General features: G+C 41.7%; 1 protein-coding gene across 3 annotated transcripts in view; it reads left to right on the forward strand.

Moving 5' to 3' along the window:
• The window catches only part of MACROD1 (mono-ADP ribosylhydrolase 1), a 1,305,057-nt gene that overhangs the window by 1,105,291 nt on the left and 183,859 nt on the right, over positions 1–15,907 (forward strand). For all 3 annotated transcript variants that reach the window (XM_082270231.1, XM_082270229.1, XM_082270230.1), the window contains exon 4: positions 9,984–10,013. In XM_082270231.1, coding sequence (XP_082126357.1) covers positions 9,984–10,013 — 30 coding nt within the window. The remainder of the gene's footprint in view (positions 1–9,983; positions 10,014–15,907) is intronic.

A 15,907-nucleotide genomic window follows, 5' to 3' on the forward strand; every position in this document is an offset into this window, starting at 1 on the left:
TCCGGAAACCAGGGATGTCTGGTCGGGCATCTAAGGGTCTGCTTTGAGTGCTGTATTCTAGCCAGCCTCATTTGCTAGTCTCAAAGAAACCTGACAGAAGCATATCTCTTACTGCTTGTTATGGATGGACAATGCTGTAATACAGACAGTGACATGTTATGCCTCCCAAAAATAAACACCTTTTAAACACTGGCAGCTCTAGGCATGTGCCAACTGTGCCTAATTAACAGTCTGGCCCAGCCTTGATTGTTTAAATGATTTGTTCAATTCTTCATTGTCATATGACAATGGAGAATGCATTGTGTGTTTATTCAATAAGATTGCTTTTAACTACACCGATCAGCCATAACATTATGACCTCCCTCCTAATATTGAGTAGTACAGCTGCACTTTGCAAAGTACACAGTCTTTTTTCTTTCAGTAAATCAACCCCAGTGTGTCACCATCTTGGAAAATACTTGTGTGCATAAGGCTGTCATTAGATTCAGTTAAATAAACAGAACCATCATGACCACTCATTAGAGTCCCCCTTAACATCAAGTTTCCTCATCAGAGTGCCCCTCTATATTGGATGTCCCTATCAGAGTGCCCCCTTACACCAGAGTCCCCATCACAGTGCCCCTTTACATCAGGTGTCCCTTTCAGAGTGCCCCCATCAGAGTGGCCATTTACATCAGGTCTCCCCATCAGAGTGCCCCCTTTCATCATATGTCCTCTTTAGAGTCCCTCTTACATGTGATCAGCTTTCCCATCAAAAGTGTCTCTTTACATCAGATATCCCCATCTTAAAACTGGTGTCCCCATCAGAGTACCCGTTTACATCAATTGTCCCCATCAGAGTCCCCCATACATATGATCAGTTATCCCCATCAGAGTGCCCCCTTACATCAGGTGTCCCCATTTGCGTGCCCCCTTACATTAAGTGGAGTTCCACACAAAAAAGTGGAACTTCTTCTTATCTGCCCCCCCTCCTTCTGGTTCCACACCTGGAACCTTTCGGGGGGAGGGGGTACCCGTTTTTGACAGGTACCCTGTCCCCACTTCCGTCTGACCTCACCGCAGCGAGGTACATCAGAAATTCGGCCCCCTCCTCCTCCCTTCCAGGCCAGTAACCGAGTGCAGCCCGCTTCGCCCATGCGCAGTAGGGGCCCGGCCGTGAAGCCGCAAGGCTTTACAGGCAGGTTCCTTTACCGGCAATGGCAGCGGAAGCACCCAACGGAAACATCGGCTGCGGTGCCGACATCGCTGGATCCCAGGAGAGGTAAGTGTCCTAATATTAAAAGTCAGCAACTACAATAAGTGTAGCTGCTGACTTTTAATCTTTGGAGAGGGGGCGGAACTCCGATTTAACTGTCTGCATCAGACTGGCTCATGGATCAGTGGACTCTCAGAGACCTGGGGAGCACAACCAAAATCTGGGGGTGCACAGCCCTTCCCATCACCCCCTAGATACGGCCCTGCCTGACCCATCGAGACATTGACTTCAAAGTAACATCCACATGAATGGCAGGGCCCAAGGTTTCCCAGCAGAATGTTGCCCAAAGCATCATATTGACTCCGTAGGTTTGCCCTTTTCCCCATACTGCATCTTGGTCCCATCTCCTCCCCAGGTAAGTGACGCACACACACAGTCATCCACATGATGTAGAAGGAAACCTGATTTATCAGACCAGGCCACCTTATTCCATTGTGCTGTGGTCCAGTTCTGATGTTCCCGTGCCCATTGTAGATGCTTTTGGCTGTGGACACAGGTTAGTATGGACACCCTGACCAGTCTGCGGCTACACAGCTCCATACAGAACAAACTGCGTGTTCTGACACCGTCCATCACCACCAGCATTAACTTTTTCAGCAGTTTGATTTACAGCAGCTCTTCTATTGGATCAGACTACATGGGCCAGTCTTCGCTCCCCACATTCATCAATAGCTTTGGCAGCCCATGACCCTGTCTCCAATTTGCCAGTTTTCTGTTCTTGGACTGCTTTTAGTAGGTAGTGACCACTGCACACCGAAAACATCCCACAACATCTGCAGTATTGCAGTTTTTCTGACTTATGCCTCGTACACACGAATCAATTATTGGCTGGGAATTTTTGGCCAACCTCCGATCGGCCGATTTTCGGCTTGTTAGTATGATGCTTTCGACAACCGACTTCCGACTTTTCGGCCGATTAAAATCTGGTGTGCATGCTATAAAATTTTTGTTGGCCGTCAACACAACGGCCGATTTTCCGTCAGTCAGTACAGATTTCGGCAGACAAAAATCTGATGAGCAAGACTGGGCATGCTCAGAGAAGAAAAAACACACGGAAAGTAAACCAGCACATGACATCACTTCTGAAGTATATTTTTGTTGGCCGAGAAAATTCGTGTGCAGTCTAGAGCACATTCCAACCAACACAACAACACTGGACAAAAGATGGCCGATCGGTCGGCCGATAATCGTTGGGTGTGTACGAGGCATTAGTCATCTAGCCATTACCATTTGGCCCTTGTCAAAGTTGCTCCAATCCTTTTTTCTGCTTTCGACACATCAACTTCAGGGACAACATGTTCACTTGCTGCCTAATATATCCCGCCCACTTTCAGATGCCATTGTAATGAAATTATTATTGTTATTCGCTTTACCTGTCAGTGGTCATATTGATATGGCTGATCGGTGTATTTTAGTGGCGTAGATAAGGATGAGATTTTAGGGAGATCGTTTTAGGAGACATTCTTGCAGAAATTTCTTTGGATCCAGAAGTGCTTTTCTAGGTGGCATGATAGGTTTCCTATTAGGAGAGTGTATTACATGCCAAGACTCATTATAGATAATAGGAGGTCCAGTGGCTGTGCCTTGTAGATGTGTACAGTGAGTTCAACCCTTGCTGAGCAAGTCCATTAGATGTACTTTCAATCATTCTGTATATCTGTTTGCTGTGTTCTCAATTACATTTTCCGGCACTATTGAGAATTTTTATAATCAAATTTTTTCAAATTTTAGGCATTTTTTTATAGCTAGCCATGCTGACCCTCTGGCTTCAATCTCTTCAATCACAACTCTGGACTAAGTATGCAGATAAGAGCTTCTAAACTAAAGCGGAACTCCAGCCTTACCTTCAGTCTTGCACAGCTGTAAAGGGAAAGCAAAGTATAAGCAGATTAAACTTCAGATTTAACATACCGTATTTGCATACTTGTTTTATGTCAGTGACTCAGAAAGTCTTAATTATAGCAAGTCCACATAATAGCCAGGCACCTAGCATCTTCAGGAGGCAGCCAGCTAGAGGAAATCCTATGTTTCTCCTGGAAAGGTTTACTTTTTTAGAGTGGAAGTCAGAGGACGGAAAACCATGGTGTTATTGATCACTGCATGAACATACACACTAAGTGCTGCCTTCTCATACCAATATCTGCCAATCAGAGACCCTGCGTCATTCTCCAAGTCTTAGTAGTAGATTGATGAGATCATTCCAAGTAATCCCTAAAATTAAATAGAAAAAAAACACATGGGGGTTGATGGGGTTGATTTACTAAAGGCAAATAGACTGTGCACTTTGCAAAGGGCTATTCCTCTCTGCAAGAGCAGTTTTACCAGAGCTTAGTAAATGAGCAGAAGCTCTGCTGACTTCCATCATCCAATCACGTGCAAGCAAAAAATTTGTTTTTTTTTTATTTTCCTTGCACATGATTGGGTATTCTTTGCAAAGTGAAGCTTTACCTTTAGTAAATCAACCCCCATGGCTGTTTTAAACCAGAGTATATTGCTATTTGTTACAACAGAGCAGTAAATTATACATACCGTATGTTACTGAATACATATGTAGTCAGGTGCTTGGACAGAAAGTGATTTAAGATGCAGAACTGCAGTTCTTTCTGTGTCTCCACTGGACTTCCGACTGAATGGGTTAACACTATCTTACCCCCACCCACTGGGGGAGGAGTGGTTCTAACAAGCAGAAGGAGCTCAAGTGATTTTATTGTTTGCAGCAGTGGACCATGGGAGCTGTAGTTTGAGAAGGGAACTCTGCTATGATATATAATGGACCATTCCCAGAGATAGACTGTTGTTAGGAGGAGAAAAGACTACATTTTCCCAGGCTGAAGTTTGGAGATTCTACTCTCTTGCTACGAGGGCACCCAGAGTGGGCACACCTATTTATCTGGGTGTGCGCCCACCTGACAAAAGCCTGTTGCCTAAGCTAAAGAGCAGAAAGCGAACATCCAGGGTGCTAAAGACTGCAGTCGAGTAGGGTGGATACAGAAGCAGACAAATACCTGGATAGCAGAACTGGAGTTGCTGCATCACTGGGACTGTTAGGAGGGCATTGCTGCCACTGACCTGTTGCTGCTAGCAGAGATTGAGCACATAGGGAATGGACATCCAACTAGCAGCCTTTTCCATGGCATGCAGACTTTACTGGGACTGTACTCATGTGCACCACCATAAAGACTGGGCCCCGACGTTAGCCGGCTGAAGACCTAGAGCAAAAGACTCTATAGGAACTTTACTTGTCCATAGTAAAAGGTACCTCTGCAGGAAGGTCTGAGTCTTAGTGTAGCCTTTATGCCAGAGTGCACTCTAAGCAGTAAAACCTACTGGTTGCAGTAAAATCACCATCATTATTCAAAGCTGCTATAAAACAGTAACTTATTTCTTTTTCTAATGTGTTTGACCTACACTCTGCTCATTCATGTATGTGCATATTACCATCTGCTTTAATTTGTTACAAAATAATGCATTTCTTTATTCTTAACCAATGCAGTGGATGCTTACTGATTCTGAACTGTAGTGCACGCATGATATTTATATTGATGAACGTAAAAGTGGTACAATATCTTCTCTATGTAACCTGGTGTGTTAGAGCTGAGCTGAGATCGTTCACCAAGTTGAAGCAAAACACAGAGAACCCTATCTACCAAGCAGCTCCTGCAGGGATAGCGCTACACAAGGCATTGGGTGCAATCCGATTTTAGTTATTTTAAGTCTTAAATTAAATATAAATAATGATATTCTTTGCAAACATTTAAAAAACAGGAAAGGGTAGTGGGATTGGGGAACAGCAGTTATGAGATTTGGGTGTGAAGCATTTAAAAGTATCTTAATCCAAAACTTTTTTTTACAGCTGAACACCGGATAAAACTGTCATTCAAATATATTCCTCAACAGCCACAAAGAATATAATTCCATGCACCGAATGTCTTTGCAATCTCAGATATTATCTTGCTGTGCCACCTTTTAGGCAGATTTTCTCTCTCAGTTTGTCTTGATGACCCCCATCACTTGAACTAAAATTGAAGGAAAATCTAAAATTTAGAGTTGTCACCTAATTAGGAATAGAGGTCTTCTGACTAGGACACTTTTGGTGACAACTGTCCAAGAGAAAAATCTTCAGATGGCAAGAAATGACAGACATTTTAACCATTTGCTGTTCTATCCAAAATTAAATAAAATGTTTTGCCTACATATACATTAAAGTGGTTGTAAAGGCTGAAGGTTTTTCACCTTTATGCATTATATGCAGTAAGGTAAAACACTTTCTGTGTGTTGCTCCCCCCACAGCCCTCCCCATTACTCACCTGAGGCCCCTCTTGATCCAGCGATGTGAACGGGAGCCTCAGCAGTCCCAGATCTCTCTCTCCTGATTGGCTGGGACTTTTTATATATTTTTTTTATCTGAAAAAAAGGAGAAAATACACGTTGGTATTGGGTACTAGCGTTCAAATATTCCAATATGTGGGCAGAAACAAGGTACTTTGGGGTTGATTCACTAAAGGCAAATAGACTGTGCACTTTGCAGTTGCTCCACAGCTTAGTAAATGAGGTAACGCTTCACTTTACAAAGAATCCCCAATCACCTGCAAGGAAATATTTAAAAAAAAAACATTTTTGCTTGCACGTGATTGGATGATGGAAGTTTGTAGAGCCTGCACCCCATCACTTGATCTGAAATTGAAGGAAAATCTAAAATCTGGAGTTGTCACCTAATTAGGAATAGAGGTCTCCTGACGAGGACACTTTTTCTGGTGACAACTGTCCAAGAGAAAAATCTTCTCAATGGGACACAGAAATTTTAACCATTTCCTGTTTTATCCAAAATTAAATAAAATGTTTTGTCTAGATATATAATAAAGTGGTTGTAAAGGCTGAAGGTTTTTTACCTCCATGCATTCTATGCAGTAAGATAAAACACCTTCTGTGTGTTGCTACCCCACAGCCCTCCCCAATACTCACCCGAGCCCCCCTCTTGATCCAGCGATGTGCACAGGAGCCTCAGCTGTCCCAAATCTTTCTCCCTTGATTGGCTGGGAAACAGCAGCATTAGTTCACGTTTTCATTTTTTTGTCTGAAAAGGAGAACACACACTTTGGGATTGGGTACTAGCGTACAAATATTCAAATATGTGCACAGAAACAATGTACTTTGGGGTTGATTAACTAAAGGTCAATAGGACTGTGCACTTTGCAGTTGCTCCCCAGCTTAGTAAATGAGGTAAAGCTTCACTTTACAAAGAATACCCAATCACCTGCAAAAAAAAAAAAATAGAAACCGCATTTTTGCTTGCACATGATTGGATAATGGAAGTTTGAAGATCCTCCTCTCATTTACTAAGCTCTGGAGCAACTGTACTTGCAGAGAGCAATTGCACTTGCAAAGTGCACAGTTTAGTTCAGTGATGGCAAACTTTGGCACCCCAGATGTTTTGGAACTACATTACCCATGATGCTCAACTACACTGCAGAGTGCATGAGCATCGTGGGAAATTTAGTTCCAAAACATCTGGGGTGCCAAGGTTCACCATCACTGGTCTAGTTTGTCTTTAGTAAATCATCCCCAAAGTGTAACCTAGGTCCCTACTGGGTCAGCACCACAGATTGCACTCATTTCTGACAGATGGAAACAATTATATCAAGCTGTGGCATGCTTTCCATGCTGGAAACTCATAGGTGGGACCAGGGCTGTTTTTCTAAGAGTGTAAGTGCAGAAACTCCCCCCTTGTCTCCGCCCCCTACCCACCCCCAAGCAAATACCTTGGTCCCACTTCATACCCACCTTCCAGTACTGCCCCTTTTGGAGAACAGAGAACCAAGTAACATTTTGTGGTCGTAAGAAATGTGTATGGAATTTGTTAAATAAAACAAGAAAAGAAGCAAAATGGATCCCCTGCAGCCAGCAACAATAGACCCCCCCCCCCCAGAAACAAGAGATCACCCACACAACAATGCCCCCCCCCCCACAACAAAATACCACCCCAGCAACAATAGACCTCCAGCAGCAACATTAGATTCTCCAGCAGCAAGCAATAATTGACCTCTCTCTCAACAGTAGATCCCTCCTAGCAACAACTGACCCCCCAGAAATATAAGATCCCTCCCAGCAGTAATAGATCCTTCACTAGCAACAATAGACTCCCATGCAAAAATAGATCCCCACTAGCGACAATAGATCCCCCAGCGTCCATCATCAATAGACCGTTCAGCACACCCAAGCACCCCTTGCACTTAAATGTATTCAGAGTTGGAGGTGCCGAAAATGCGTTCCCCCTGAAAAAAAGCCCTGGGACTACAGTGGGGATCGAAAGTTTGGGCACCCCAGGTAAAAATTTGTATTAATGTGCATAAAGAAGCCAAGGAAAGATGGAAAAACTTCCAAAAGGCATCAAATTACAGATTAGACATTCTTATAATATGTCAACAAAAGTTAGATTTTATTTCCATCATTGACACTTTCAAAATTATAGAAAACGAAAAAATGGCGTCTGCAAAAGTTTGGGCACCCTGCAGAATTTATAGCATGCACTGCCCCCTTTGCAAGGCTGAGACCTGCCAGTGTCATGGATTGTTCTCAATCATCGTCTGGGAAGACCAGGTGATGTCAATCTCAAAGGTTTTAAATGCCCAGACTCATCTGACCTTGCCCTAACAATCAGCACCATGGGATCTTCTAAGCAGTTGTCTAGAAAACTGAAACTGAAAATAGTTGACGCTCACAAAGCTGGAGAAGGCTATAAGAAGATAGCAAAGCGTTTTCAGATGTCAATATCCTCTGTTCAGAATGTAATTAAGAAATGGCAGTCATCAGGAACAGTGGAAGTTAAAGCAAGATCTGGAAGACAAAGAAAAATATCAGACAGAACAGCTTGCAGGATTGTGAGAAAAACAATTCAAAACCCACGTTTGACTGCACGATCCCTCCAGAAAGATCTGGCAGACACTGGAGTTGTGGTACACTATTCCAATATAAAGAGATACTTGTACAAATATGGTCTTCATGGAAGAGTCATCAGAAGAAAACCTCTTCTACATCCTCACCACAAAAATCAGCGTTTGAACTTTGCAAATGAACATATAGACAAGCCTGATGCATTTTGGAAACAAGTTCTGTGGACCGATGAGGTTAAAATTGAACTTTTCGGCCGGAATGAGCAAAATTACGTTTGGAGAAGAAGGGGCACAGAATTTAATGAAAAGAACCTCTGTCCAACTGTTAAGCATGGGGGTGGATCAATCATGCTTTGGGGTTGTATTGCAGCCAGTGGCACAGGAAACATCTCACGAGCATAAGGGAAAATGGATTCAATAAAATTTCAGCAAATTTTGGATGGTAACTTGATGCCATCTGTGAAAAAGCTGAAGTTAAAGAGAGGATGGCTTCTACAAATGGATAATGATCCTAAACACACCTCGAAATCCACGGGGGATTACATCAAGAGGCGTAAACTGAAGGTTTGCCATGGCCTTCACAATCTCCTGACCTCAACATAATTGAAAATCTATAGATAGACCTATAAAGAGCAGTGCGTGACAGACAGCCCAGAAATCTCAAAGAACTGGAAGACTTTTGTAAGGAAGTATGGGCAAATATACCTCAAACAAGAATTGAAAGACTCTTGGCTGGCTACAAAAAGCGTTCACAAGCTGTGATACTTGCCAAAGGGGGCAGTACAAGATATTAACTCTGCAGGGTGCCCAAACTTTTGCAGACGCCATTTTTTTGTTTTCTGTAAATGATGGAAATAAAATCTAACTTTTGTTGACATATAAGAATGTCTAATCTGTAATTTGATGCCTTTTGGAGATTTTTCCATCTTTCCTTAGCTCCTTTATGCACATTAATACAAATTTTTACCTGGGTGCCCAAACTTTCGATCCCCACTGTATGTAGCAGTACCCTTGGGATCCAGAGCTTGAAAAATGTGATCACGCATGAGTCTTTTGGTTGCAATTTACTAGAATCAAAAGCAACCATGTAGCACTAAATCCTGCCATTGGTAAAAGGTAGCTGCTTAAGTCATACAGATTTGAAATTCCGATGGTTGTTTCCTATGGCCCAGTTACCGTGTCATTGATCAAAATGTTATGCAAGGAGGAGCTTTTTTCCCATAAATATTTTAAATGGATGGAACTCCCTAAACGCTATATTAGATTGTGAGCTTGGTAGAGCAGGTGCTGCAGACGGGTTTATTCTTTTGGCATTTATTTATAGCCAGAGTGCTCTTTTATCGGCAAGGGAATGTAACCTCCTCTCTTTTTCATGTAGCTTGTGATCCCTGTTTCCCTTGTCACTCTGTCTTATTTTGCCCTCTGTATTATTCTAACAAACGATGTGCCCTCCAGTGCTGGGAATAAGGGAACTCTCACTAATTATACTCAAGACACTGGAAAGGAAGAGGGGGTGCAAGTAAACGAGCTGAGAAAAATGGATGCAGGGAAGAGACTTCTAAAAGACTTGTTAACTCTGACTGAGTTAACCTTTTAGCTGTTAATTGTTCAGCAACACTCTACATTTCCGAGAGATCCTGTTCCCATAGGCAATAAACATGCTAAGATACCAAGAGAATTGCAAAGTATGAGATTTTTATTTTTGGTTTATTTCCTTTTGTTTTTTTTGCTGGTTATCTAATAATGTTTCTTTTTCTTTTTTTTCCCCTTATTTTCTCCTTGTCTTTCCTTTTTCCACCCATCCTTCTTCTACCCATCTCCCTTGCTTTCTCTTCTAGCTAAGAATACCCTCTTGGGAGGTGGAGGAGGTAAGTCTATGTTTGTTTGTCTTCTGTTCCCTGTGAGACGCATTACATTCTATTCATGTGTCTAACAGCAATAGACAACACTAGCTGTCAGCTGTATTTCCATCTGCAGCTCTTAGCAGGCAGACTTATAAGTCACAAAGCTTTACTCCGGTGCCATGCACAGTTTGTTGAAATTTGAAATTCTGGGGTTCCAAACTTGACACGGAATGCACAAATAAAAAACACGCAAGGTGTCTGTAGTTAAAAGCATATAATACAGTGGTTACAAAGCAGGCTCGGTACATAAAAATCCTTGCCGAGTCTTTTAAAATGTTGACTGACACCTAAAAGGACTTACATTCTGTTATTTTGTGCTGCTAATCTGGTGCAGGCTTTAGTTTAATCTTGGCTCGGTAGTTTTTCATATACTATACAAAAGAAACCATGATTACAATGGTCTTCAGACAAGGGGTGGGTAGGAGGGACAGCTGCCCTGGGCACCTTAGTTACATGTGAGGTGGGGGCACCACAAGGAGATTGGGGCGGAGGGTATTTATGTTGAGAAGGGGAATTTAGGGGCAGCAAGGGGTAAGAATTGTTCTAGAAGGGAAAATTTGGGGAGGTTTTCTAGTAGTGGTTTGTTGGGGGAGGGCGTTTATTTTGGGAGGAGGGATGGGGGAAGAGGATTTGTGCTAGGAGGGGGAATTTGGGGAGTTTGGGGAGTTTTTGCCATAAAAGTAACATGGTAAAGGGGAAATATGTTTTCAAGGGCGGGGGGATTTGTGCTAGTATGAATGACCGGGGATTATTTGTGCTAGGATGGGGAATTCTGAGAGTTTTTGCTATAAAAGTAACATGGTAAAGGGGAAATATGTTTTTGAGTGGGGGGGGGGGATTTGTGCTAGTATGAATGATTGGGGGTTATTTGTGCTAGGAGGGGGGATTGGGAGAGGGGAATTTGTGCTGGAAGGGGGAGGTTTGGAGTAGGGGGGAGCATTTGTGCTTGGTGGCAAAATTCGAGGGGTAGAGGATTTGTGCTAGGAGGGAGACTTTTTGGGGTGGGGGGACAAAGATTTGTGCTGCGGGGTGATTTTAGCACCGGGTGAATTTGTACTAAGAGAAGGGGAAATTTTTGCTTAGGGGGTGAGCATGAAGATTAGTATTCAATTTTTTTGGGGGGGGGAGGTGAGGGGATTTTTGCTGACTCATAATGCTAATACATCTATGGGGAGGGGCGCAATGTAGCATGTTCGCCCTGATCTCTAGATGACCTTGTCCCGGCCCTATATACACTATATAGTATCATTCAAAAGACATACAATATAGACACAAAAGCATCCAACAAAAATGAAAACACACTGACCTTCCGTCACTTGGTCAACAATATGGAACGTATAACAGCGGCTATGAAACATAAAGAGCAGCAATTCCATAAAGCATGGTATTATTGGCTCAACTTTCAAAATCCACGAGACTATAGCTCGTATCTATCCTCTCAGGTCATGCAGGCTCCAGCTCAGTAACGATTAGCTACTCTGCGACTTTGGCCTTTTTTTTTTCTTCTTTGTCCCCTTTATTTATTACTACTCCAGTTTAAAAATGCATTTTTGGCCTAAGTGCGCATGGGTCGGACCCCCGCCAATCACTGGTAATGTGTGGTCAGGAATAATGTGTTTCGTGTTTTGCACTACTGTTTGCCATGTAATCGGAGCTCTAATGTTTTAGGAATCGTACAAGATGACATGGTAACTGATGTGCATTGACTTTTTCTCTTTAATAGTTTTTATTTCAAAGTTTTTAACATGGTACAAAAATGCCAACAATATCAATGTCAAACAGTGGATGCACCCTCCAATAGGATCAAAGGACAAGTTGTCATAACCTGAGTAAAAACAAATCAAAAAGGCCAAGCCTGACAAGCAGGCTCTACCAAATAGGGCAATAGTTTACCAAAGGCATTAGACGCAAAAGTTTTATCAACCTTTTACAGGAAGTCAAAGTATGAAAGTATTTATGAAAATACATTAAAATAAACTTTAAGTCATACATAGCTCAGTTACACGGAGAGGTAAGGGAGCAATGATGTCAAGAATTAATCTTATGGCCTCAAGGCACAATACCTTATTCCCAAGTAAATGTTAAAATAGGGTAGACTCTATGATCCCCCGTCAGCATCCTTATAAGAGTTTCTTAAAACATATCAAAAAATAAAAGTTAAGAAGAAAAAGTAGAAGGAGGAAAGAAAGAAAGTAAGAGAAAAGACCGGAGTTGGTCCCCTCGGCCCAGACCTAAAACCACAAGGTGTCCCAGTATCTATGGAGCCTGAAGTGACGCAATCCAGGGGTTCCACACTTTTTCGAATCTGGCTTAATAATCATAATCCAGGATAATTTTTTTTCGCCACTAATCACGGGCGATTTTTTTAGCTGCAATGAAAATAAAAAATATGAGAGTTTGGAGATGTCTGGGGATCTCCTAAGACATGTCAGTGAACAACTCTGTTTTGATGTCCTTGGGTATATTCTGTCCCATTGCCGAATAGACAAGATTGAATATTCTTATCCAGAAATGCTGGACCTTCAGACAGGACCACCAGACACAAAATATGTCGCCCTCTTGCCCGCATCCCCAGAAGCAGAGGGGTGAGGTACCAGGGTATAGTTTTGCCAGCCTTATCGGAACAAGGTACCATCGAGAGAGCACCTTAAAGTTTGCTCCACTAGGGAAGTATTAGGTATGCCTTATGCACCACGTTCGACCACTTCATCCAAACCTCCTTGGCAATAGTCTCACCTAGGCTCAGTTCCCATGCCACTTGATAGGAAAGCTTGTTACCTTGACTGGTAAACAGAGCATATAACTCTGTAAATTACTCTATGTGAATCAGGGCCAAGTATGCATTTTTTTTTTCAAATAGAGTCCTAGTAGTTATGTCAACCTGGCCCTTAAGGTGTGCTGAAAGAAACTGAGCAATTTGACAGAAGTAGAAGGTCTCTGTAATGCTTCCCTAAAATAGGAAAGCTGTCTTATCCCCTTACAGTTTATAAAATGTGCTATCCTGAAGAGACTGTTACTGACCCACCAAGTAAATTTCTGAGGATGCTGCCCTGGGGGAAAGTAAGGATTACTAAAAGGGGGGGCCACAGGGGAGTGGGGGATTTCAAAGAAGTGCACTTTCTTTTTCATTGCTGTTATTGTTATGTACCTTATGGTTGTCATTGTTCAGCCATGTCTGGCAGACTACTTTCTGTTGTACTGTACCATGTGCTTTGCTGAAGAGCAAAATAAAAACTATAAATGAAAAAAAAACAAAAAAAAAAACACAATCGTACACAAAAGAGAAAAGCTGTTTTTTTTTTTTTTGTTTTGTTTTTTTGCGGGTGTGTGAAGTTTAAAGTCCAACTCCAACCAATTTTTTTTTTTTCTTTTCGCTTAGAACCTTTTTAAGGTTAATTGCTTTTTTCGGTCTTTATTGGGAAGATTTCTGCTCATTTGCAACTCTTTCTGACACTCCTTATCTGAACAGGAAGTACATGGAAATCTCCCCAGTGAGGTCATAAACAGCAATCAAACTCTAAAGACATTTCTCCACTCTGCTTAATGTTTTATTGTTGTTCTTGTTGGAGAGATTTCCCCTCATTTCCCGTTCTGACACCCATCAGGAAGTGATGTAAAATCTCCTTAGCTAAAAAAATAGATAGAAATAAACACCAAAGGTTCTTATATTTCCCTGCTCTGTCAGCAACTAAAAAAAGGTTTTGTCTTGCTTATGACAGTGGTGAAAATAAGATGAAAAATAATAAAAGTTAAGTACTACTGTACAGAACACTTTTACATAGTTAGCGAGGCTGAAAAAAGACACCAGTCCATCCAGTTCAATCTATGATGAGTGTGTGTGTATAAGTGTTTATGTCAATTGTGGGGATTAATGCTCGGTGATGGGTGTGGATGACCCCTTGGGGGGGGGGGGGGGGGTTAGTTACACAGGGAGATAGTCGAGAAGTGGTTGCAAGCAACAGTTTGGTTTATTCATGCAATTTTCTTCACCAGACTGCAAGCGTCAAAAACATCCAAAATAAAATAAAACACAAAATAAATCCTTGCCACTGTGGGCGGCTACCTTCTCACACACAGGAACCTATCTAAGGAAGTCTGTCCCCAACCTACAGTTGGGCAGACTTGGCTGATCATACAGCAGACTCTCAATAGTCCATTTATTATCTCTTCACATAGAGAATAGTTCATTTTCTCTTCACACAGCACATGTTCATTGGACTTTCCTTTCACATAGAAAAGATCCATTGGTTTTTCTCTTCACACTCTTCACATAGAACACATTCCTTTGCTTGTCTCTTCACATAGCAAACAGTGCATTTATTTCTTTCCACATAGAAATAGTCCAAGACCTCACCTTGAGTAGTCTTCACAGTTTTTACCCTCCTCAGCGCACATCGCTTCAGGAGGTCTTCCCCATGCTCACACAGCTTCAGGGGGCCCACATCTGACTGGCCTCCTCTCCCCAGCTCACACAGCGTCAGGAGGCAGAAATCCTTAGACTTCCTCTGGACAAATTATAGAGGCCTTAACTTCCTCATTCTGAACAGCTGAAGTCTGTTCAACGTCCTTAGACAGTTCTGGCTACCTTTGCAGCCGACACCCTATAGTAATTGGTGAATTTTCTAAACCAGGTGGAAATGTATCTCCTGTCTTTGACTACATCCACAGATTTACCTGACTTCCTGTCACACAATAGTATCTTGAATACCCCTGTATATTGTGGTTGTTAACCTCCCTGGTGGTATGATTCTGTCAGGAATTACATACCAAAAGCGGTACAATTATTTTCATGGAAATTTGGCGTTATGTATTATAGGCCTACAATTCTTAGTAATTACTGACTTAAACCTGACCAAAACAAGACTCCAGTAGACATCCCAGATGTGATAAATTTGAAACACAAACGCATGAATTATAATCAAATCAATAATATAATTTTATTATATAATATATAATATATATAATAAAATTATATTATTGATTAGATTATAATTGATGCGTTATATATTATATATATGTGTTTGTGTGTATATATATATGTGTGTATATATATATATATATATATATATATATATATATATATATATATATATATATATATATATATATATATATATATATATATATATATATATATATATATATATATATATATATATATATATATAATATAAAATGTGTAATGTGTTTGTGTTTTGTGCAACTTTTTTTTTTTTTTTTTAATTTCCCTCCCTAGTTCCGCTCCCATGCAGCATTGCTGCTGCAGGGAATGGAACTAGGAAGTGATCAGACCGATGGAGACCGACGGAGAGCGGCGGGGATCTCGGCTGGCGGTCACAGCAATGAGAGATCATCGCTGGATCGCCAGGAGAAGGTAAGAGAACACCGCTGCGCTCTCTGCACATCCACCCTGAGCGTGACTCGGGGTTACCGATCCTGGTATGAAAAATCCACCCCGAGTCACGCTCGGGGTTACCGCCAGGGAGGTTAAGGTGCCCATCTAATAGTTTTTTGAAACTATTGATGCCCCTCGCTGATACCACTGCTTGTGAAAGAGATTTCCTCATCTTTACTGCTCTGACGGTATAGAACCCTTTATGCAGTTTAAGGTTAAACCGCTTCTCTTCTAATTTTAGCGAATGGCCACGTGTCTTATTGTATTCCCTTTCACTGAATAGTTTGTTCCCTATGCTAGGCTCACCAGTACAGTATTTGTACATTGATACCATATCCCCTCTCAAGCATCTCTTCTCCAGACAGAATAACTTGCGTTTGTATTTCTGGCACCCAAATGCATTATCTTACATTTTTCAACATTAAACCTCATTTGCCATGTAGATGCCCATCCCATTATTTTG

The sequence above is a fragment of the Pelophylax lessonae genome (genome assembly GCF_965119305.1).
Source record: "Pelophylax lessonae genome assembly, chromosome: 10".
NCBI classification, from domain to species: Eukaryota; Metazoa; Chordata; class Amphibia; order Anura; family Ranidae; genus Pelophylax; species Pelophylax lessonae.